We start from the raw sequence: 25202 nt of genomic DNA, 5'->3' as shown, positions 1-25202 counted from the left end.
CAGTTATCATCTGATCCTAGATTACTATATAAATATGTATGCATCTAATTATTCTTATTTAAACTGCCCATTAAATCAATTTTCCATCATGATCAGATAACTGAGAGATCAGTGTATATTAAAAAAAAAAAAAAAAAGGCTAAATGAAGCATGCTGATAAAATTTTAATAGCAATAGTTAGCAGGATCTTTATGCACATATTACTTCTCACTCTAACAAATATCAGTACAATGAATTTGTCACTGTAACTATGAAAGAAGTCAAAGCCCACTTTGACTTCTTTCATAGTTACATCCTAAAGGAAATCCACTATTTGTTATAGTGAATCTTTCACTATAACAAACTGTTCTTTTGGTCAGTTATGTTTTTCAAGTAGTCTCATTGTCCCAAATTGTTCCATTTAATAGATAATACCAATTTGAAAATCTGGTAGTAAGGAAATATTGGTTATCAATTATTTAAATCAGACTATCAAGCTCACTTTCTTAGTCTGAAGAAAGAGAATTTGGAAGTGAGAGTTGATTGCAACTCAGCAATATTCTTAGCAATTTGGAAAGAGCATTTGTCAGCAGGTAGAACTGAAACACCAGGAGGAAATTGAATGGGCTGTGTTATTGATGTTGCATGTGAAACAAGATTGATAAGTATTATTGAACTATAAATTTGTTACTGATTTTTGTTTTCAGTTTTAACCTTACCAAAAATATTGTCATAATGCAATAATTTAAAGTTAATTATAGCATCATATGTAATGTAAATCTAAAAGTATCACTTTGGTTTTTGTTCATCTAAGAGATAAGTAGCATTATCAGAATCTTATATTAATATCAAAATTTTTTGCTCTTTTTTTCTTAATTAACTTGCTTCATCAAGTTGGAGTTTTGTTAGCATACGAACCACCTTCCGAATTAGGTAAAGATGGACAACCATCTAAAGGATCTATAATAGCTCAAGCAAGGTTTTATGAACAAGTTCTTGGTGCACTGATTCAAGATATATCCCTTGATCATAATGAGTGGCAGAGGTGCATTCTTTTATCACCCTCTTGGGCTTCATTCATGGAACGAGCATTTGCAACATGTGAAGAAGCTAAAAGAATAGATCTTGAAAGGGAAAGAAGTCATGGTAGACTTGAAGGTAGTGCTGATAAGATAAAGAGCATAATGGGAACTGCATGGCTATGGTAAGTTAAAAATGTAAAGTCTCCTTTATTACTAATTTTTGTAAGCAGAGTTTAGAAAGATAAGTAATCCTCGAATGCCATTTATTCCCCAAAGGGAGCAGGATAGAACTCTAGCCCTAAGTTTTGGAAATCAGTCAATAAACATGAACTGAACTGATCATTGAGTTTTTATTTATTGACAGTTTTAAGACTTTGGGGTTAGAATACAGCAGGCAGTTGTTGCTATTTCACATTCCTAAACCTTAACTGGTATGTGTAGTGTCATGAACAGTGAATTCAGTGGTTTCTTTTTTTGAGTTAGAGGAATTAAAATGAGTTTCTGGGAGAAAAAAATATATTTTGGATGAGAATACAGCAGGCAGATGTTGCCATCTCATATCCCTAAACTCATAACTGGTATGTGTATTGTCTTGAACAGTGTGAATTCGGCGGTTTAATTTTTTGAGTTGTAGGATTAAAAATATAAGTTTCTGACAGGAAAATCATACTTGCCTGTGTCAAATATAATCTTACTGGAAGTGGCCACAAAAAGGCCTATGATTGTTATTACAACCTCCATGGAATCAGCAGACTCATCGTGGGAGGTTCATTCAACTGACAGCATATTTATCATACCAAATTTTAAAATCCTTAACACTCCTTGCATTAACAACATATTCTGGTAATGCATTCCATTCACTGACAATTCTCCATGTAAAAAGTGTGTTCACACACCCCCTCTTCACCACACTGTTACATAACTTCCAAGGTATGGTCTCTATCATATCACCACTTTTCCTCCTATCCACCAAACTCTGCAATCCACATTTCTTCAACCTCTCTCTTCATAACCAGCATTCCAAAGTCCCGATATTGTCTTAGTCACTCGTCTCTGGACCCTCTCCAATGTTTCCCTATCAAATTGAAAACCAGGTGACCAAATTTGAGCACAATAGTCCAAGTGGGGTCTGACCAGTGCTTAATACAGTGGCACAACCACTTCCTTATCCCTACATGTTAGAATACTTCTTATCATAGTGGCACCATGATGTGCAGTCCTTGCAATATGCCCTCTAAACTTCAGCCATTATAGATGCAGTACATTACTACAAGGCCACATCCAGTGTTTAGAAAGGTGCACATAATAATAAACAGCTGAAAGATTGCAAATGATAATGTTACACAGTGCATAACTTATACAAAAATATTAAAGCAGTAATGCAGTTGCTAATTGCTTAATTTTTTAATTCTTAAGAATTATTAAATGTAAGTACATTATCCCATTAATAAATCTCTTTCTTCTTCTCCTGCACTTACCAGAAAAAGAAATGTAAATATATGTGGGTGGTCTGAAAAGTTCTCGGCCTCAACCATAAATGGCAACACTATTGGCAAGATTTTTCTTTCTAAATTGGTAAGTCTGTCATAAGCATCGATGTGAACTTGCAAGTCATTCTATCAAGTAGTTTTTTTTATACAGCTGTCAGAAGCCAAAGGATTTTCTGTATCCCTTGAAATGGATGATATTGAGTATTGTGCGGTTTTAAAATTCTTTGTAAAAGAAGATTTAACGCCAAAAGAAATTCATTCGAAGTTCATAAAAGTTTGTGGGCACTCTTCTCCTTTGTTTTCGACAATTAAGAAATGGGCTGCTTAGTTTAAACATGGCCGTACCAGCCTTGAAGATGAACAACACCAGAAATCATTGATCGGTGTACAATATGGTATTGGATGACTGGCTGCCTGTCCTATCTAACATTGCTCCACCAAACATACGGAGAAGACGAGCCTCGATTAAAGAATTTAATAAAGCAATGAGTAACTCACTCCTGGTCCTTCACCAGACTCTCATAAATCCACCTAGTCTTCGCCTAAAATCTAGAAAGCCTTTTTGGTCCATGGACGAACTCTCTTCAGCTGCTCTACAATCTCCCAACAAACAGCTTCCTGGTAGAAGATCCCTGTGCTCTGCAGCCTGGTTTTGTTCTTCCTAGGAAGATTTGGTCATCAGTCAACAGGATCAGAACTAACCAGAGCAGATGTGGCTGCCTACTACATAAATGGGGGCTGTTAGACCACCCTTATTGTGATTGTTCTCCCGTGGCTCAGACGATTACTCATATTGTGAATGACTGCCCAAGGCACCAATTTCACGGTGGTGGCCTGCAGGATATCCACAAGGTGACAGATGAGGCCTTGGATTGGCTTTCCAGACTGGACATTGACCTGTAGCTGTTCTGTATTCTTTTGCCATAAGAATAAATAAATAAATAAATAAAAGAACTGTTCAGTGCTAAAGAAGACAAAGTCATGGCATTGGTGGTTTGGAATGCTAAAGGCATTTTGTTTATTAATTATCTTGAAAAGGGTAAAACAACAACCAAGGAATATTATTCTGATCTTTTAACCAGACTAGACAAAAAAATTTGTGAGAAAATACCTGGTTTGCAGAAGGAAAAATCATATTTCATCGGGACAGTGCACCTACCCACAATGGTGTTTTGGCAATGGGAAAATTAAGGTATCTGCACTATGAATTGTTGGAACATCCACCCTATTCCCCAGATTTTTCTCCTTCTGACTTCTATTTTTCCCATAACTAAAAATCTTCCTCACTGGTTAGCATTTTTCTTCAAAAAAATGCTAACCAGTAAGAAGAAAAGCTGTAGAGGGGTATTTTGCAGATCTTAAAACCACTACAGGGATGGGATAGTAGTACTCGAGATAATAGGATTATATCTTGATTCACTTGCATTCTCAGCTGATTTGAAATGCAGTATTATCTTACATTAAAAGAAACATCCCAATAAACTACTTCCTGGTCGACTAAACAAATGTAAGAATTCTCCGATCTGAATATTATTATACCAAACTCAATGGAGTTAAGCAGCCTCATCTTGTGAAGTCTCATTCAGTGAGCAGCTTATCTATCATATTGTGTACTACCTTAGTTCATTCACATTTCTAATTACAAACACATTCTCGCAAGTATGTTCCACTCACCCACTATTTTCCACATTAAAGATCTACTCCTCTCTTCACCACACGTTTGCATAATTTCCAGAGATGTCTCTCATTTTCTCCCTCTTACTCACCACTGCGTATAATCTTTTCAGTATTAACCCTGTAAAATCCCCTCCCTAACTTAAATGTCTATCACCTCTTTTCCACCTATCCATGCAACTTCATTTCCTCCACCTGTCTCTGTAATCAGCATTTTATAGTCCTGATATTGTCTTAGTCACTTGTCTCTGGACACCAGAGTTCCTGTAATAACTAGATGACCAGATCTGAGCACAGTAGCCAATGTATGGTCTGACCCATATGGTTTATATGATGGTGATTTTTATTTAAAATGTGCTACTACATGTGATCAAATAAATTGCTAGATTGCAATATTTTAACCAAAAATTGTGGCATGTGTGCTATTTCTTTCTGTCCCCTGTGGGATATTTTCATTGTAACTTGATCAAACAAGTTCACACCATTGCTGAAGGCATTTGCAAAAGACCTTGTTATGAAGTCTGCAGTATGATCTGCATTTTTATAAATCGTTATGATGTCATTAAAACTTCTCTTTGATGCCTACTTGTGTTTTGAAAAAACAAAATGTTTTTCCAAAAAGTCATGGTGTTAGATCTAATCTTATTCATCATCAAGTAAAGATGATGCTGAATAAGAATATTGCTGGTTTTGACCACTAATTTCTCATGGATAAAGGATTTTGTGTGATTGGAAGCATTGTCCTTGGTATATGGAAATTAGTCTCTGCAGTAACCACTTATGGTTACTTCTGCAATGTCTTCACGCGATGTTTCAGAACATCTGAGTAAACATGTTGATTTTTTTTTTTTTTTTTACTTTTGGGAATAAATTCATAATGCACACCTACATGAATGTCAGAAGAAGAAACAAGTTGCCACTGTTGAACCTGGAAAGGCAGTCAGATTCTGCTTGCTTCAATAACCAAGTAATCTGTGAGCTACCCTGTTGGCTACCTTAGCAATATACCGTCTAAACTTCAACCCTGTCCAAAAGTAAGCTTCAGCTCTCAAAGGTTTCTGATAGTTTCACTCAGTTTGAAGTAGTTGTTTTCATGTGTTTAAATTCTACATTTTTTGAGGAAGCATAATTTGCAAAGGCACAACAGTCACACAATGCAGGATATTTCTCAATAATGCAAGCTATGACTTTCAGATAAATGGCAAATGACTCAGCAGAATCTACTTTGCCTAGGCTTAGTGGAAAAACTGTGCTGAATGCAGAGTATTACCTGACAGTTCAAACTTTTTTTTTCATTATAGTCAGTAATATTAATTTCTAAACTTTAACTTTTATGTATTCTTCTTCTTATAAAATATTTTTTTTTTATATATGTTAAATGATTTTAATGTCTACTAAGGCTGTGGCTGGCAGACAAACTTCAGATTATTATTATTATTGCAAAGGCTCATTGTGGAAGACACAAACTATCCACACAATGTCTTTTGCACCTCTCTTTGATTCCATTAACAACCGGAGTACTTACAACTCACTCTGGCTCTGGCAACCCATTCCATTCATTCACCACTCTCGAAGTCATATGCTTGCTAATCACAGCCTTACCCAGTTTCCACGGATTACCTCTTCTCCTTTCCTCTCTAGCCAAGTTCTGAAATACTTCCTCTCTATTAATCCTATTAAATCCTTTAAGTAACTTCAATGTTTCTATCATATCCCTCTTTTTTAGTCTTGCAACCAAATTTTCCAGCCCATAAACTCTCAATCTGTTCTTGAAGGGAGCATTCCAAAAACAACTCACCATCTTGGTTGCTTGCCTCTAGATGCTCTCCACCACTTCCTCATCCCCAAGAATCCCAGGTGATCAGACCTGAGTACAGTAATCCAGATGTAGTTATATTAAGTCTTTATAGAAAGGAATTATAATTCCCTTATCTCTGCTTGTTAGTGTGGTCTTCAATAACCAAGTAATCTGTGAGCTACCCTGTTGGCTACCTTAGCAATATACCGTCTAAACTTCAACCCTGTCTACTGTTACTCCCCAAATCCCTGGCTTCATCAATTTCCTGGAATATTTCCTTCAAAGTGGTGTGCAGTTTGTAATCTTTTTATTCCAAAATGCATAACTTTGTACTTTTTCACATTAAATTGATCATCCAGTATGTTTTACCCATATTGTTGGCCTATTTAAATCATCTTGCAAGCTCTTTGCATCACCTTGATTAACTATTACCATACCTAATATCATCAGCAAACAAAACTGAATATCCCTCTTCAAATTATTACCTATATTTATGTACAAATGAAACATCAGTTGTCGAAGCCCAGGGCCTAGCAGCACACCATTAGTCACCAGCTTTTTCCTGGATTCTGCTCCTCCACATTCTACTTTTTGGTATCTTCCAATCCGTCACCTTCATATCCATTGGAGCTGGTGAATTCAGTATCCTACTGGAGCTGGTGAATTCAGTATCCTACTGCATTATGTAAATAGACTATCTTTGTTGCTCATAAATCTACACTCACTCCTAAGAACTGACATCTTGTGAACAGTAGTTCACGCTGTGCGTGCGTGTGTGTTAAGAATAGTTTTAAAAGCAAATAATCAAGCAGGACTTTAGACAACACTAGGCATTTAATGCTGTGGCCAAGGTAAGTGACTTAAAATTATTTAAAGTAAATGATTAGACTACATGTTTAAGCTGAATTACTTGTTTGAGTTCAATGAATCTGTTGCATTCATTACACAGAAAAACTGCTGCTTAAATTATATGAAGAATTATTTCTTGTGGCATTGAAAGATAGTTCTCACATTATGCCTTTTTTGTAAATATGTTAATTATCATTAAATTGTTATAGTCATAGTGCTATTCTTGAATTCTAAAGTTACATCTCAGTGTTTGCTGTTTAGTGAAAGGGCAACCTTTGTTTACAATAATCAAGAGATTGATCTGTTTCTTACACACTCAGCCCAGAACTATGAGGTTCATTGCCTACTCAGGTCACAGCACAGTTGCCTTAGTATCCCATGATATGCAGTGCCTTTCCTTTCAGGCATGTATATTCCTGTGCTTTACAGGAATTATCACTACCCAGAATAGTTTTGACATTTATTGAGATCTTATCAGAGGTTAAATTGGTGCAGAAGTCACACATTCTATATACAAGTAGTAAAGTGGTATATCACTATTAAAATATTCTTTATCAGTGATAGTTCTAGAAAATTTCAGCTAATTCATCTGATATGGCTCTCTGACCAAAAAAGAGGGATGCTCTTCTTTGTTCCTAATGTAGTTAGTCTCTGTGCAGGAGGGAAAGTGAAAATTGATGCCAGGAATTTGGCTTTGGCTTTAGATGTTGCTATAGTGCTATGACATCTGGATGAGAGAGGTAGAAGCACAGATGAACAGAAATTGTACCCAGACTTTGCAAGGGACCAGAAGATATGAATGCAATTTGTGTAGGCGAGTTTCTGCAATTAGTTCTTAGAAAGCCAGACTTAGATTTGTTAATGGTTATTTTGCAGTTGTTACCAGCTTCAGTGTAGGCTGAAAATGAAGATTTTTTTTTTTTTTTAAGTAATTTTTTCTGATATTTTTTTTGAATGCTTTGGTACACTTCTTAGAAAACCATGGCTTGGATGTCAGGTAGGAATATTGGGGTAAGAATAAACCACCTTTTGTAACTCAACCACAGCAAGTGGTTAGAGTTTGGGAACAGTAGTCTGCCCATGAGAAGGACTAGAAACCTCAGAGGTCAGTTCATATAGTGGAGTTGTAATGCCAAAGAGAAAATGGTGAACAAGATTAGAGTTGTGATATTGAACACTAAATTGGTGAGAGTTTTAAGTTCAGATTCTTTGTTTTTTAATGTATACAGTATTCTTCTTAGCTGCAACACTTCTAAAAGTGTTAAATATATTTCTACAAACTTGCCATTTTTCCCACACTTTGTATGATTCTTTTAGGGTTAGAGATAGACTTCAAGACATCATTAAAGGTTCAATGAAGTAAGTACTTTTTTGAATTTTTTCTGTTTAGTAGCAATTTAATACAAACAAAAAACCATTATAACCAAAAAGTATCTTTGTTACTGAAGATTTCTTTACAAATGCACTAGTGCATTGAATGACTTTTGCTAATATTTCAATAATGTATTACAGTGACTTGATTATAATATTGTGCATAGTGAGAGTTGATTATTGTTAAGAAAAAATGTGTGTTATTTAGGACACACTAATTATAAATGTTAATGGCATAGCATAGTGATATTGTATACTAATATAAATAATCAATGTCCATTTATATTTTGAATACACGAGACTTTTTTTACAAGTAAATGTGAAAAGATAAAGAATCATCTTAAAAAAGTGAAGAAGAGATACAGTTGCTTAAAAACGTAATGCAAAAACCGCTAAGCATTGGGAAAATTCACTCTAAGGTAAATCTCCCCCCCCCCCAGCCCCTCTAATTATTCATCATCACATTCTTTATATGTACCTTCACAGAGGTGTACAGGATACTATGACTAATGCATGATAAGTTTACATTATTACTAACTTCCTATTGACAATTTTCCTTTAGATATGCCTTAGTTGTCAGGACTGTGGTATTGTCAGATGATCTTATGGTTGGTCTTCTAAGGCACTTCAGATTGCAGTGATCCACATAAATCTTGTTCTTCCTCTGTGCCTTTTCTTGCCATCTTTATATCAAAAACCTGTTTTGGTAACTTTTCCTATTCTGCTGTAAATGTACATTATTATTATTATTATTATTATTATTGTTCCGGGAAACTCCAAGGAGTCTACAGACTCATTGAGGGAGGCCCTAATATCATGTCAAGAACAGCTATTCAACATTCACACAGTATCTATCATACCCTGCCTTGAACTCATTCACGGTTGTAGCACCCACAACAGACTCTGGAAGCCTATTCCACTCATTCACCACTCTCCAAGTAAAAAACCTAGTTCTAACACCCTTGTCAACCACGCTCTTGCTCAGCTTCCATGCATGGCCCCTAGTCCTCCCACTACCAGTCATATTTTCAAAAATATCTTCTGGATCAATCTTATAAAAACCCTTCAGTAATTTGAATGTCTCAACATCACCCCTCCTTCGCCTATCGTCCAATTTCTGCAACCCACAAATCTTCAACCTATTCTCATAAGGTTCATTCCACAGACCTGCTATCATCTTGGTCACTCGTCTCTGGACCCTCTCCACTTCCTCTCCATCACGAAGAAACCCTGGTGCCCATAACTGGGCACAGAAGTCCAGATGGGGTCTTATCAAGGCTCGATACAGAGGAACAACAACTTGTTTGTCTCTGCATGTTAAAGTATTTTTCAGAAGCCAAGTGATTTGGTGAGTTGTTTTAGTCACTTTTGCAATGTGCCCTCTAAACTTCAACTCCCTATCCACCAACACTCCCAAATCCCTGGCCTCATCAATCTCCTGGAGTACGGTTCCACCAATGCGATATACTGCTGCTATTCTTTTCACCCCAAAGTGCATAACCTTACACTTTGTCACATTAAATTGACATCCATTTTTCCTAGCCCAGTCCTCCAAACTATCCAAATCATCCTGTAAAATTTTGACATCCTGTGCATTCACAATTGCTCTACCCAATTTTGCATCATCAGCAAACAAGTGAACACTTCCTCTCAAATCCTTTCCAATATCATTGATGAACAAATTGAAAAGCAGTGGTCCAAGAACAGAACCCTGCGGCACTCCACTAGTCACAAGACGTTTTTTAGACTCCACTCCTGAATAAACCACTCTTTGGTATCTCTCCTTCAACCACCCTCCTATCCATCTCACCAACCCTATATCTATCCCCAACTGCTCCAATTTGCTGATTAGGGTTCCATGTGGTATCCTATCAAAGGCCTTGGCAAGGTCCAGTAGTATCACTGTAAACCCATTACCCCTATCCAATTCAGCCGTCACTGTGTTATAAAACGTGAGCAAGTTACTGAGGCATGATCTACCCTTCACAAAACCATGTTGTCCCCCATACAATATCCCATTTTCATCTAGCCAATCCTGTATTCTTTTCTTGACTAATTTCTCTAAGACCTTGACAATGATTCCTGATATGCTAATCGGTTGGTAATTTACAACAGCAGTCTTGGAACCACCTTTATGCAGTGGAACTATTTTCCCCTCTTTCCACCTGCTCGGGACTAACCCAGACCCGAGACTCAAATTAAACAAAATGGTCAAGGGTACTGACAATTCTTTAGCTGCTTCTCGTAAAACACGAGCTGGTATACCATCCAATCCCACAGTTGTATTGACATTGAGGTTATGCAATAGACTACTCACCTCCACTTCATTCACCACAATTCCCGTATAATCTACTGGTTTATTCGTTTCTGCAATGTCACCATCTGGATGATATATTCTTGCAAAGTGCTCACTCAGTAACTCAACTATCTCAACTGATTCAGTTACCTCCCTTCCATCGGCATTCTTTAAAATCATTCTGCCATGTACATTTTTCCTTTTACTTGCTACATATCTAAAAAACTGTTTAGGATTCTCTTTAGCCGGCATGGCCAATGTTCTTTTGTAATGCTTTTTTGCTTTTCTTACCACACTCGTCACCCTTCTGGCCTGCGCTTTATACCGTTCATGTGCCTGCTGGTCACCTTTCTCCTTAAATTCCCTCCATAGTTGTTTCTTTTTTTGCAGCTCAAGCTTAATGGTGTTATTCATCCATTTAACCCCTACTTGATTTATTATTCGGACTCTAGGTATACAGTCAGCCATTGCTTCATGCAAGCACTTCTTAACTACCTCCCATGCACTATCAACTTCTAGTCCTTGCAGTTGTACATGCCACGGCACTGAACCAATCAAACTCCTAAGCTTGTCATACTTTCCAGCCTGATAATTCCACATGTACCCTGTCTTAATTGAAAATTCTACACCTTTAGCCACCTCCCAAGTCAAGACCCTATGATCACTCTCACCAATTGGTGGCAATGTGGTCATATTTGTTACAGACAAATCCTCAGATGTAATTACTAGGTCAAGCACTCTCTGACCCCTAGTATTTTCCATTACATGCTGTCGCAGATAGTTATCCCTTAATAACTGCATAAAATCCAATTCCTAACTCCCGTGTGTCCTCTCCTCCTTCCAATCAATGCGACCATAGTTGAAATCTCCCATAATAATCACCCTCCTTCCACTCATTTCTTCTATTTGCTTGTGCATACCGCCATCTTTTCCATCACCTGGTCTATAGCAGCACCTAATTTTATATTTAGTTCTGCTAGCCACAATCTCACACCAAATGGCCTCAAATGTGCTCTTTTCTCTATCCTGCAATTCAACTTCTATTCTCCTTGGCTGTAGCTCATCAGCTATCATCAACAATACTCCTCCCCCCATTTTATTCTCTCTGTCATTCCTGAACACACTATACCCATCACATTCAATCCCACTAGCTATATCATCTACAGTCAGCCATGTTTCACTAATACCAATAACCTGTGGTCTGGAAGTGCCAACCATGGCCAAAAACTCTTCCTTCTTGTTCCTAATACTGCTAGTATTAGTGTACATGAATTTAAGACCCCCATTTGCCCTAACCCTACATTACCTTAAATTAGCTCTGCTTATACATTTCTAATATCTTCATTTTTAATATGAATTTGTTATTGACCACAAGCAAATTCGTATTTATGACCTATAATCTTTGATCAACTGTTTTATTTTTAACCTGCCTCAGCTCCATCATTGGTTTGACCACTTGCCTTGTGGTTTAGGTTTTGGCTAATTTCTCTCTTCTTCCATATTAAGCTATTCAGCTGGCCTCCACCACTGTACAAGCTTTGCTTTTCTGTTGTCTATTTCCATATTTAATTTTGCCATTTTCACTGAAATTATGGTGTGTCTACAGGCCTGTCATTCAGGATGCAGTTAGTATTTTCCATGTCACTGAATGATTTCATAGTCTTTGTCCTTTTTTACTCCAGATTTTAATGCCAAATTTGTTACAGCACTTTCTGTGGGGAAAGTATACATGCTTGTTCACCATCTCTATTTTACCTAGCAATACAAAGTCTACATATGAAATGTAGACTTTGTATTGCTAGGTAAAATGTCCTGTTTACATCATATAACTGTAGTATTTTCAAATTTTCTCTTTGGACCTAGTCATATGGCGTTAGAAGTTTTTTCATTTGGTTATACTATAAATTAAAGATACCAAGAAATTAGATACTTGGTTTAATCTTTATCCAAGTGTAAGCAAACAAAGTTTGTGTCTGAAGTATTTTCAGGACTAGAGCAACTTGTATAAGGAAGCTAAGACTTCACATTATAAGACTTCTGATGTGAACTCTTTCAGATGGATCACTATTTTTTCCATTTACAGAAAGCTCACATGCACACACACACCCAGGAAGATACCTACATAAACAATCACATCATCATCCAATCCAAAGTATGGCATTAAATTCTCTTTTCTCCTTATACTGAATAATTTGTAGATGATTGATCTTTAAGAAAATGAATAAAGGAGGCCAGTTTGAATAATAGTTTTGTAGATGGTACTTTGCTTTTTCCTTCCCTGAAGTTCACTAAACTTCTTAGGAAAAACTAAGCTTTCTCTCTTTAAAACACTTTCCTGCCTACGGCCTTTTTTGAGGATGTAGTGACTATTTACCCATGGCGAAAATGTTAAATATGTTTTTTCTGCATTTAAACAGCTTTAAAATGCTGCTGCTTACTGGTTTCTGATCTTTGGTCACTAGCCAACAAGAGACTACTCTCCCTCACTCAAACATACAATTATTGAAAACTCCAACTCACACGTGCACACACAGTCTAAATATTAATTCATACCACAATCCTGTACTAAAATGTCAGGATGGCAATGCAGAATTTGAGCCATTATCTTGAATAACAGCATACTCCAAAATGAATTAAAATACATATTTTGCAATGTACATAATCCAATGTGAATATTAATTTACACCACAATCCTGTACTAAAATGTCAGGATTGCAATGCAGAATTTGTGCCATTATCTTGAATAACAGCATATTCCAAAATGAATTAAAATACATATTTTGCAATGTACGTAATCCAATCCTACAAAAGTAAAAAGATATTGAACTCCTCCACCAACTCACTCACTTTTAACTAACATAGAACATACAGATCACTCTGAATAGTAGCATTCCCTTACATTTTAAGGGACATTTGGGAAAGAAAAAAAAATAATAAATATCAGGACTTACTGTCAAAACAGGTACAAAATTTAGAATTTACTGCCAGTGTAAGCATACCAGTTATTCAAATTTTGTACTTCTCTTATTTTAGCTGCAGATTTAGAAGATTTGTGTCAAAAGAAAATAATAATACAGCCTCACAATATGAATAAAATAAAAATAACTATGTATATTCTCAACACTCTGCTACAAAAATGAAAGGTGTTGCAAATCAGTATGTAGTGTACAGAACATCGAATTTAAATAAATTTGGTTTCAAAAAAGTTTCAAAGATTTGCATGACTGTCATACTCTGTTAAAACAATCACCAAGTACCAGCCACCCTTGGTCGCATCTAAAAGGTGCTGTGTGGATGTAGTTACTAGCTTGAATACCTCATGCTCTTATTGATGTTTACATTGTGTTTACCCTTGTGTTCACATGTGATTGTTCTGCCCTCGAGAAATGTTTTCAGCTGGAGGCTAAATATTGGTAATGAAGATTAATATTTTGTGTTTTTTCATAAGCTTACACCTTCAAAGTAATATATAGTGTTTTTAGTAATAAAAAGATGCTCATGTTTGTTCAAAGACTTAGTTCACTTTCTCATTTATTTCTTATTTATATACTTCAATCTAATAGAGGAAAACCATCTTCCCAAGCAAATGCAGTTCTTGCACTTTCTGGCCTGGTCACTGCTGTATATAAACATGCTAATAATTTGGAAGAAAAAGCACAAAAATGGGCAGAAGAGACACCAGATTATCTGCCTCACCAAGAATTTCTTTCTTTAGCTATCAATACTCTGCTCTCTGTATTTAATCCCACTCAGGAACCACCTGGGAAAATACTAGGGTGGCTGCTCTCAGTAAGCATTTATTTTCTTATTATTTTTAATTCGTTTATATAAATTTAGTAAAAATCTTTACATTCAAATTATTCTGCTTAACATACTTTTCTCTTTAACTAATTGCTTTTGCTATCATCTGACCCTTCAGTATCAGAACAGCAAGTTCTGATAACTGAAAGGTCAGATAATTGAAGTACAGAATGTATTGTAACACTTGCATTTATCATGGCCAATAACAAATAAATTTAAGAAATTCTTTTGCTTTTGATATTGCTTCTATTGAGGGTAAGAAAATCCTCAGAGGGTTTTGGAAGAAAACTAATGTCTTGCATTGTATACCAAGAATGTAGATGCAGCATGGAGTGAGGTGAAAATGTAATGTATGAATGGTATTTAGTAGAAACTGCAAAAAAATACACAATCACACATTCACAAGATTTGACAAAAATAAAGCCTTAAGAGAGACTGGTGACAAGATATGCTGCTAGCTGATGAATTGGAGGTTGGTGGTAAAGATGAAGAGCAGCTGGTGGAAGAAGATCTTGCAATGGAGATCTATAGAGCTAAAGCACAGAAAGTTGTAGAAGAGAAAACTAAGCAGAACAAGAAGTTCATTTTCCCCAAAAAAATGCTTACTGTGAAAAAACTGGCAAAGGCATATGCCTCAGTTAATAAAGGTATTTAAGTAAATAGAACCCAACACGGAGAGATATACAAAAGTTGATAAAATGATGCAAGCTACCATTGCTTGCTACAGAAAAATTTCTGGAGGAAATAAAACACCAACTGTGTAGACTAAGTTAGATTTAATACATAAATTTTTAAAGAGGTTTATTCCTGCTGTCACCTCATTCCCTGAAGATGAGCCTAAATCTTCCATAAATTATGCATCTGGTGAACCATCCTCAGAATGCTATCTTGTATTTCCTGAATTCCAAGAATTTGTTGATGACCTGGCCTTCAATGCCTCTTCTAATGAATTGTCCAATTAATAAAGCATCAGTTTTGAAGAATTGCTCTCACTTCATGTGTTTACAGCTGATTATTTTATTCTAAGAGTGCACAGAAACACTGTACACATTCATTACAGTACAATATTGTATACAGTAATTTTGTCATAATTTTTTACACTATTATTTCACTATAAATAGAGTAAAATTAGTTAAAAATATAACAAACTAGACCTACATATTTTAGCATTCATCATATGTTTATATATCTCTGAGGTATATATTATTATTATGGGCAACTCCAAAGAGGCCTTAGGCTCATCGAGGGAGGTCGTAAACATCATGCAAGCACTATCCAACATTCATACAGTATCTATCATACTTTGCTTTGAACTCATTCAGTTATGGCACCTGCAGCAGACTCTGGCAACCTATTCCACTCATTCACCACTCCAAGCAAAATGTCAGGACTCACCAATCCTGGCATCCCCCTGCTAACTTCATTCTTGCATAATTTCCGAGGATGGCTACCACTAGACCTGTTCTCAGAAATTTCCTCTGTATTAATCTTGTAAAAACATTTCAGTAATTTGCATGTCTCAGTCATATCACACCTTTTCTGCCTGTCAGCCAATTTCTGTAACCCACAAGTCTTCAACCTGTCCTCATAAGGTTCTTTCCATAGACCTCCTACCATCTTGGTCACTCACCTCTTGGCTCATCGAGGGAGGTCATATCACACCTCCTCCTCCTCCTTTTAATCCCCAAGAAATCCAGGTGATAAGATCTGTTCACAGTAATCAAGATGGAGTCTTATCAGTGCCTTATAAAAATGTATAATGAGCTGCTTTAGCCACTTTTGCAATATGTCCTCTACATTTTAACTCCCTATCCACTAACACCCCCAAATCCCTAGTTCCATCAATTTCCTGGAGTACAGTTCCATCAATGTAGTACACAGTTGGTAATCTTTTCACCTCAAAATGCTTAACATTACTCTTTACCACATTAAACTTCCATCCATTCTCCTTTGGCAAGACTGCCAGTCTATCTAAATCATCCTGAAAAATGTTAACATCTTTGTTAATTATTGCTCTACCCAGTTTTGCATTATTGGTAAACAACTGAATAGTTCCTCAGATCCTTTCCTATATCATTAATGTACAAATTAAATAGTAGTGACCTAAGAACAGAATCATGTGGCATGCCTCTAGTCACAGTTCTTCTACTGGATTTTACTCATGATTAAATTACAGTCTGGTATCTATCCATCAACCACCCTCTTATCCACTTCACCAACTTTACATCCATTCCCATGTGATGCAGTTTATTAATTAGAATTACATGCATTATTCTCTCAAAAACCATTTCAAACTCCAGTAGTATCACTGTAAACTCATTACCTTGATTCATCTTACTGTCACTGCATTATAAATTGTCAGCAAGTTACTGAAGCACAACCTACCCTTCACAAAAACCGCATTGTCTCCCATATAGCATCCCATTTCTGTATTTTGCTCTTGAACAACTTCTCTGGTACCTTTACTATGACTCCTGAAATGCCGATTGGTTGGTCATCAGTCTTGAAGTCTGCTTTATGCAATGGAACTATTTTCCCCCTCTTTCTACCCCTTGGGATTAACCCAGAGTTGAGATGTAGATTAAACAACATGGTTAAAGGCACTGCACTTTCTTGTAAAACTTGAGCTGGTATACCATTAAGGTTTGTAATATGCTATGCACCTCCAGTTCATTTATCTCAATTTCCATGTAAGCGTTTGCCTCTCTTGTTACTGCAATATCTCCACCTGGATGATATAATATTGCAGTGTTCACGTAGTAATTCTACTATTTTGCCTGACTAAGTTACTTCCCTACCTTTTCAGCATTCATTAAAATCATTCTGCCATGAACATTTTTTTTACTTGCAACATACCAAAATAACTCTTTGGGAGTATCTTTGGACTATACTGTTAGTTTTCTTTCATACCACGCTGGTTATCTTTCTGTCCTGTGCTTTGTTATGCTCATGTGCTGCTCACTATGCTCGCCGAATTCCTCCACAATTTTTTTATTTTATTTTATTTTTTTAAGCTTCAGCTTAATGTCGATATTATTATTATTTCGTGACACATCCAAGGAGTCCAAAGACTCATCGAGGGAGGACACATACTGTACAACTCTTCATCTCTATCATCTACACCAATGCCATCTACTGCTCACCACCACTAGTATTTTTGGTCTGTAAATTTTGTGTGTACTAAAGGCCTATTTGTCTGTATCTGGGATGAAAAACCTGAGTTTCTGGGAGGAAAAAAACCTGCTTTTTCTGTATGAGATCAGCTAACTCATCTTCAGTGGAAAATATTTCATTTAATTCTCACTTGATTTATTCTTCTGACTCTAGGTATTCAGTCTGCCATTATTTCCCTCAGGTGCTTCTTTACCACTTCTCAAACATATCAACATCCAGCCTTTACAATTTCACATGCCATGCCGCTGATCCAAGTAATCTCCTAAGCTTGTCATACTTACCAGCACTGTAATTTCATATATACCCTCTTAACTGAAAATTCCACACATTTAGCCACCTCCCAGGTCAAGACCATATCCCCACCATACTCTCACCATTTGGTGGAAATGTCATATTGATTATAGACAAATTCTCTGATGCAGTTATTAGATCTAGCACTCTCAAACTCCTAGTACATTCTATCACATGCTGCCTCAGGTAATTATTTCTTAGTAACTTCATAAATTCTATTTCCTTCCTCCCATGTGTCCTTTCCTCGTTTCAAATCTATGTTCTCATAGTTGAATCCCCCATAATAATTACCTACCCACCACTCATTGAACTTATTTAACAATGCATACTATCCCCATCATCCATTTCACTCCCTGGTCTATAGAAGCAACCAACTGTATATTTTGTTCAGCTGGCTACTATCTCACACCACATGTGCTATTTTCTCTGGTCTGCAGTTGAACTACTTTCTTCGGTTGCAATTTATTTGCAATCAGATCATTAACACCCTTCCCCATTTTTTTTCTCTCTATCCTGAAAACACTATACCCTTCATATTCTGTCCGAATAACTATCATTTTCTGTTATCCATGTCTTTGGCCAATGCCAAAAACTCCTCTCCCTTGTCCTAAATACTCCTGGTATTAGTGTACATAAAGTGCAATAGCTCTTTAGGCCCAGTGGAAGGGGATAGTTAGTATAATGCATAAAGACAGCATTATACTAACTATCCCCCTTCTGGTTTGTTATCAGTGGTACTAACTTGGGCATTTTCTGCTCATTCTTACACTGAACTACCTCATTGGTATGAGTACTCATTAGCTTCTCCCCTAAAAGCTGGTTTCCTTGATTATGCACTTTCACTTCATTCAACAACACTTTCTCAAGACTCTGAACATCAAATCCATTCAGATGCAAACCATCCTTTTTGTATAAAATTCCATCCAAAGAAAATCCCAAAGAAATTTTTCGCTATGTGGCCAATAGGAGGAGGAACGATTGTGGAAGAATGACATTGTTTGATAAAAATGGGAATAATGACTGATGCAAAGGACATAATGGAATTGTTCAACAAGCACTTTATTGGTGTATTTCATCCTGGAGAAGTAGGTTTTAATATTGAGAGATAGGGCAGGTTCAAAATTTAGAAGCACAAGAAGAGATTCTTTCAAATACTGAGTATTCTGAATATCAATAAAGCGATGCGACTTAATGGAAATTTTGCCACGGGTTTTGAGAGAATGTGCTAAAAGACTAAAATCTCTGTTAACTTAGCTTTTCAATGAAAGTTTGGCCATGGGAAAGGTGCCCAAGGACTGGAGGGAGGGTAAGATTGCCATTGCATAAGGGTGGTAGCAGTCTGGAAGTATCAACTATAGACCAGTTTGTATTTCATCGATAGTTAAGATTTTGGAGAAATTAGTGAGGGATCATGTGCAGTGTTGGACAGATAGGTAATGTTATCTGTGAGATTCAGCACGAATTTGTTAAGAAGCACTTGTGTTTTAGTAATATGATTGCCTTTTATAATAAAGTGACAAGAATGATTGATGAGGGAAAGGCATATTCTGCCTTTTGATTTTACGAAGCATTTGACAGGGTACCACATAAGCTGATATTTCAGTTGCAGCGCATAAGTTTAGATGTCAGGTGAGTGAACTGGATTTGCGATTGGCTGTCTGATAGGTATCAGAGAGTTGTGTATGGGGGGAGCAGTATCAAGGAGGGAGAAGTTACAAGGGGGGGGTTCCACACTGCTCAGTACTGGGACCTGCATTGTTTAGCCTATATATATATCAATGACATTGTCAATGTTGCAGAGAGGATGTTCAGTTGTTTGCAGATGATGTGAAGCTGGGAAGGGTTATTAGTAATAGTGTAGATGTGGTAGTCATGAAGATGATTTGAATAAACTGGACAGATGGGCAAATGACTCAGGGTATCAGTTTAATTCAGCTAAATGTAGAGTCTTGAAGTTTGGGATACATTGGTGGGAGACTGCATACTCTGTTGGAGGAAATGGGAGAGGATCTGGGGGTGATGATTGACAGAAACCTAAAATTCAGGGAATATATTGCAAAGGTGGTGAAGGTAAAAAAGAGGGTTGCTGCACTTCATTTAATAACACTTTTTATCTCTGCTGACCTGCAGAGATAAAAATTGTCATTCCATTGTATAAAACTCTGATCAGACCACACCTGGACTATTGTACTCAAATTTGGTTCCCAGGGGATAAATTAACTGTTGAAAGAGTGCAGAAGCAGATAACAAATGGTATCAGAACTGTACAATGTTAGTTATGAGGATAGGCTGAGTGAATGTAGACTGCAGAGTTTGGTAGATAGAAGAAGTGATATGATGGAGACTTTTAAACTGTTGAGAGGTAGCAGGGTTGACACTAGGGAGGTCTTTCATTTAGTTGAGCAGGGGGGGGAGAGAATTGAGGACAAGGGGGCTATCCCTGAAGTTATGAAAGGAAGTTGTGAGCAAGAGAGTAAGGATTGATTTCTTTGTCAAGAGTTGTTGAAATGCAGAATGCATTGCCTGATAGAGTAGTGAGAGCACGAATGGTCAATTTGTTCAAGGAGTGGTATGATAGGCTTTGTGTTTTTTAGGGTAGGTCTCCCATGATGTCTTGTGACACCATGGAGACCTGAATCCTAATTAATATTAAAAACATGTCAGAAGTTAGAGCATGTTTATGCTTATACACTCTAGAGATGTAATTTTTTTTTGTCTAATTTTGACAGTGCAGATGATCCAGTTGAAGCACTTCAGTCAAATTTTATAATCACTCCAAATACTAAATTTCATTAAATTTTATCCAACCAGTGGTATTATTAATATCAGTTTGAATTATTTTTGCCTACTCTTGCAAATCAACATAATCTGATTGCAACCAAAAATTTTCAGATATCTGTTAAATTGGCATATGGTATTTTTGTTAATTTCTAGCTATACTTCATAATTTTCACTTGAAGTAAACTGACAGCTATCCAAAATGCCATATATTGAGTTTAGTGATGATATTTTCTGGAAGCTGCAGAGGTGATTCCAGTGTCCAAATCAGCATGCATCAGAAATGAAGGCCTTCAACCAATTATGATTCTCCTTTATGAAACATTAATTTCACTGAGTTAAGCTTCAATGGACAATGTGTTTTAAAATCAGCAATGAAGCATACATATGAGAGACATGTTTATTATTTCTTTTTAACATAAATTTTTATTAATGTATCAGACACAAGTTTCATATATATGCTTTTATTTCTAAATGGCTTGCATAAATGTTTTCCTGAAGCATAAAAGCATACTTATGTGAGAGACTAGTTGAATCAATAAAAAATTTGTTGTAATACTGGAAACTGTTTTAATTGTTCATTATCTTAGTGACTTTTATTCTTCTTAGAAGTTCTTTATTTCGGTTTCTTATTTTAAAAGAAATGCTTTTCCCTCTACGTAGCATAACAAGTTTTCCAGTAGTGGAGGAGCTCTTGTAAGAAGCTGTGCAGCAATTGGTTTATATCATTTAGTTCCAGCATTACTAGTCTCAGATGCTAGCTTAATCATGTACATTTGTGACACAATGTTAAACCAACTGGCATTTGACTCATCTCCTGTTATACAATGCTATTTTGGTATTGGTCTTGGGTTTTTAGTTCAGTCCTTGTGCCGTGAAGGATTTGTGGATTCTGGTGATTCACAGGTAAGCTCTATTTAAATTTTCCTTTAATTCAATAATAGTGTAATGTGATGATATGTAATGTACATATGTAATGTTTTTGTAATATTTATACAGGAAAACCTCGCTTAACGAGACTTATTTGTGCCTATGGTCCCACAGAAGGTTCCACTAAGGTAGAAATGGAGGAATTTTTTGAAGCTCTAGAGAAAGCCACTGACACAATGAAAAAGGAAAAGTTGGTTCTTGTTGGGGATCTAAATAGCAGAGTAGTAAGTGATTGTCAGACATACAAAAATGTTTTGGGAAAATTTGGAGAAAAGAGCAAAGCTAATAATAATGGCAAATACCTGTTGGATTTCTGCTCAGGACATGGACTGGTTATTACTAACACCATGTTCCAACATAAAAATGTGCACAAATTCACATTGGAGAGAAGAGGCAAGGAATAAGAAAAGTCTCATTGACTATGTTATTGTTGATAGCGATGTTCTGTCCCTGGTGCAGGACACCAGAGTGTAGAGGATTTGAAATTGGAAGCAATCACTATTTAGTCTTGAGCAGGATAAAATTGAATTTCATATTGAAAAGAATAACATTTAAGAAAGTTTTAAAGCGAATAAAAGTTGAGCAGCTCTCAGATGTGAACTTTCATTTTTTCTTCAATAATACAAAAAGATTATTGAAGAAAAAATGAAAGAGTTTGAGAACAGGAACCAAACCTTGGAGATTCAATGGCAAGCCTTGAAGAAAACCATGATATCAAGAAGATGGCAAAATATTCTGGAGGTTGTTGAAGAAGCTTAGGAATGGAGGAAAGAGTGCTGTAAAAGGAGTTAGAAATGATAAAGGTGACATGAAAACGGGAGAAAAAGATATCCTTGCAGTATGGAGTAATTACTTTGGAAATTTGCTAAATGAAACATGCAGTGATGACAGCACAGTGATAAAAAAAAAAAAAAAATGACCAGGCATGCAGTCAGGAATTCATATCCATACTTGAAGTAGAAAAAGGCATCAAAGGCTTGAAATGTGGAAAGGCAGCAGGAGTAGATGATATTCGACCAGAAATGCTTAAGTATGGTGGTATAAAAGTCTTACAGTGGCTGAACTGCATAGTTCAGAATGCCTGGACAGAGGGATGAATTCCAGACGATTGGAGTAGAGCTCTCATAGTACCCATATATAAAAAGGGAAATAAAACTGAATGTGAGAATTACAGAGGTATATCCTTACTGAGTGTTCCTGGTAAGATATATGCAAGTATACTTGAGAAACGGTTGAGAAGAATTGTGGATGAAAAGCTTGGTGAAGAACAAGATGGAATCAGGTCAAATAGAGGCTGTCAGGATCAGATCTTCACTTTACGACAAATAGTGGAGAAATTTTTTTGCTCTTATTTAATATAGTCCAAACTGTAGACTCGCTGTATCCCAGGTCTCGCACAATCATTGTGTTACTAACGCCACTTTCATGTCTCTTAATGACTTCCAGCTTTTCTGCTTGCTGCAGATTGGTAATTTCACATAGCGTAAAAAAAAAAATTGCATTAACTGATTAATCACTTGCTTAAAGTGGGAAATAGTATCATTTCACTCAATCGCGCTAACACGCATATCGAATTTGCATTAAGCAAGATTTTCCTGTATTTAATTCCCCTTAGCTGATAGGCTTAACTGAAAAATTATCAGAAATTTTTTATCATCATCATCATCATCATCAAATTCCTGCCATGTGCCCTCAAGGGGTGTACAGGATATGACAGTACTACATGAAAAAATTACATCATTACTAACTTCCTATCTACAATTTTCCTCCAAATCAGTCTGTTAGTTGTCAAGACTCCAACATTATCAGATCTTATATTTCTATCGTCTAAGGCACTTTGTACCGTATCAATCCACCTATATCTTGGTCTTCCTCTGGGTCGTTTTCCTGCCAACCTGGCAGAGAACACTTGTTTTGCTAATCTTTCCTCTCCCATTCTATTTAAGTGACCATACCATCTGAGATTAGCTCTGCTAACGCATTCCTGGATGCTGACAATGTCAAGTTCTTTCCTAATATCCTCATTTTTAATATGATATTGCCATTGATGCCATCTGTTCACGCCTCTAATCTTTCTCAGGACTCTCATATCTGCAGTCTCTAGTCTTTGGTCAAGTGTTTTACTTCTGACCCAGCTCTCAGATCTATAAGTTAAAATTGGTTTGAACACAGTCTTGTATACAGCTAATTTAGTGTTCCGACTAATTTCTTTCTTATTCCATATGAATTTATTCAATTGACTTCCCACGATACCAGCTTTGCTGATTCTGTTGTCTATTTCTATATAGTTTACCATCTTCAGTAAAAATTGTGCCTAAGTAGCTGAAATGTTTTACTTGTTCCACAGGTTCTCCATTCACAACACAGTTGACATTTTCAATGATTCTGCCTATTTTCATTGTCTTTGTCTTTTTATTGCTGACCTTCATACCATATCTATTACAAGAGCTATTCAATTTAGTCAGTTCCTTCAATTCTAACTGCTGACTAACAACTCAAATAAAGACTAAGTATTGCTTGATATAATGCCCCATTGACACCATATAACTGCAGCGTATTGAATAGCTTCTCTCTTGGCACCTTGTCATATGCCTATTCCAAATCGACAAAACTTAAATACAGATCTTTGTTATATTCCCATGCTTTCTCGACTATTTGTCGTAAAGTGAAGATCTGATCCTGACAGCCTCTATTTGGCCTGAATCCAGCTTGTTTTTCACCAAGCTTTTCTTCCACAATTCTTCTCAACCGTTCCTCAAGTATACTTGCATAGATCTTGCCAGGAACACTCAGTAGGGAAATACCTCTGTAATTCTCACATTCAGTTTTATTTCCCTTTTTATATATGGGTACTATGAGAGCTCTACTCCAATCATCGGGAATTCGTCCCTCTGTCCAGGCTTTCTGAACTATGCAGTGCAGCCACTGTAAGACTCTTATACCACCATACTTCAGCATTTCTGGTCGAATATCATCTACTCCTGCTGCCTTTCCACATTTCAAGCCTTTGATGGCTTTTTCTACTTCAAGTATGGATATGTATTCGTGACTGCATGCCTGGTCAGTGTTTTTTATCACTGTGCTGTCATCACTGCTTGTTTCATTTAGCAGTTTTTCAAAGTAATTACTCCATACTTCAAGGATATCTTTTTCTCCTGTTTTCATTTCACCTTTATCATCTCTAATTCCTTTTACAGCACTCTTTCCTCCATTCCTAAGCTTCTTCAACAACCTCCAGAATATTTTGCCACCTTCTTGATATTTATTTTCTATATTCTTGTCAAAGTCCTCCCATGACTTTTGTTTAGCTAGTTTTACACACTGTTTAGCTTTCTTACATTTGTCTCTGTATTCTGTAAGAGTAAAAGCTGACTTATTTGCCAGGAACTTTTGATATGCTCTCTTCTTTTCCTTCACTGCCTCTTTAACTTCCTGTGTCCACCAGGGAGTTCTGATTTTTTTATCCTTGCACACAACCTCACACATGCCTCTCTGGCAGAATCAATCAATGTTTTCTTCAGAGTTTGCCACTGAATCTCCAAGGTTTGATTCCTGTTCTCAAACTCTTTCATTTTCTTTTCAATAATATTTCTGTATTTTAGTCTACAGTTCACATCTGAGAGCTGCTCAACTTTTATTCGCTTTAAAACTTTCTTACATGTTATTCTTTTCAATATGAAATTCAATTTTATCCTGCTCAAGACTAAATAGTGATCACTTCCAATTTCAAATCCTCTGTACACTCTGGT

General features: G+C 36.4%; 1 protein-coding gene across 2 annotated transcripts in view; it reads left to right on the top strand.

The window, feature by feature from the left end:
• LOC150099747 (focadhesin) overlaps positions 1–25202 on the top strand; it is a 381450-nt gene that overhangs the window by 226163 nt on the left and 130085 nt on the right. For both annotated transcript variants that reach the window (XR_016549345.1, XM_090403693.1), the window contains exons 17-20: positions 874–1183; positions 8130–8171; positions 14043–14268; positions 21187–21429. Coding sequence is in view for 1 of the 2 variants with exons in the window: in XM_090403693.1 (XP_090259819.1) it covers positions 874–1183; positions 8130–8171; positions 14043–14268; positions 21187–21429 (821 nt within the window). In the remaining variant the exon portion in view is untranslated. The remainder of the gene's footprint in view (positions 1–873; positions 1184–8129; positions 8172–14042; positions 14269–21186; positions 21430–25202) is intronic.

Source organism: Typopeltis vanoorti, chromosome 14 (assembly GCF_054136105.1).
Source record: "Typopeltis vanoorti isolate ZY-2024b chromosome 14, IOZ_Tvanoo_1.0, whole genome shotgun sequence".
NCBI lineage: Eukaryota > Metazoa > Arthropoda > Arachnida > Uropygi > Thelyphonidae > Typopeltis > Typopeltis vanoorti.
Note: the sequence above shows the minus strand (reverse complement) of the source record. Positions and strands in the feature narration are given on the sequence as shown.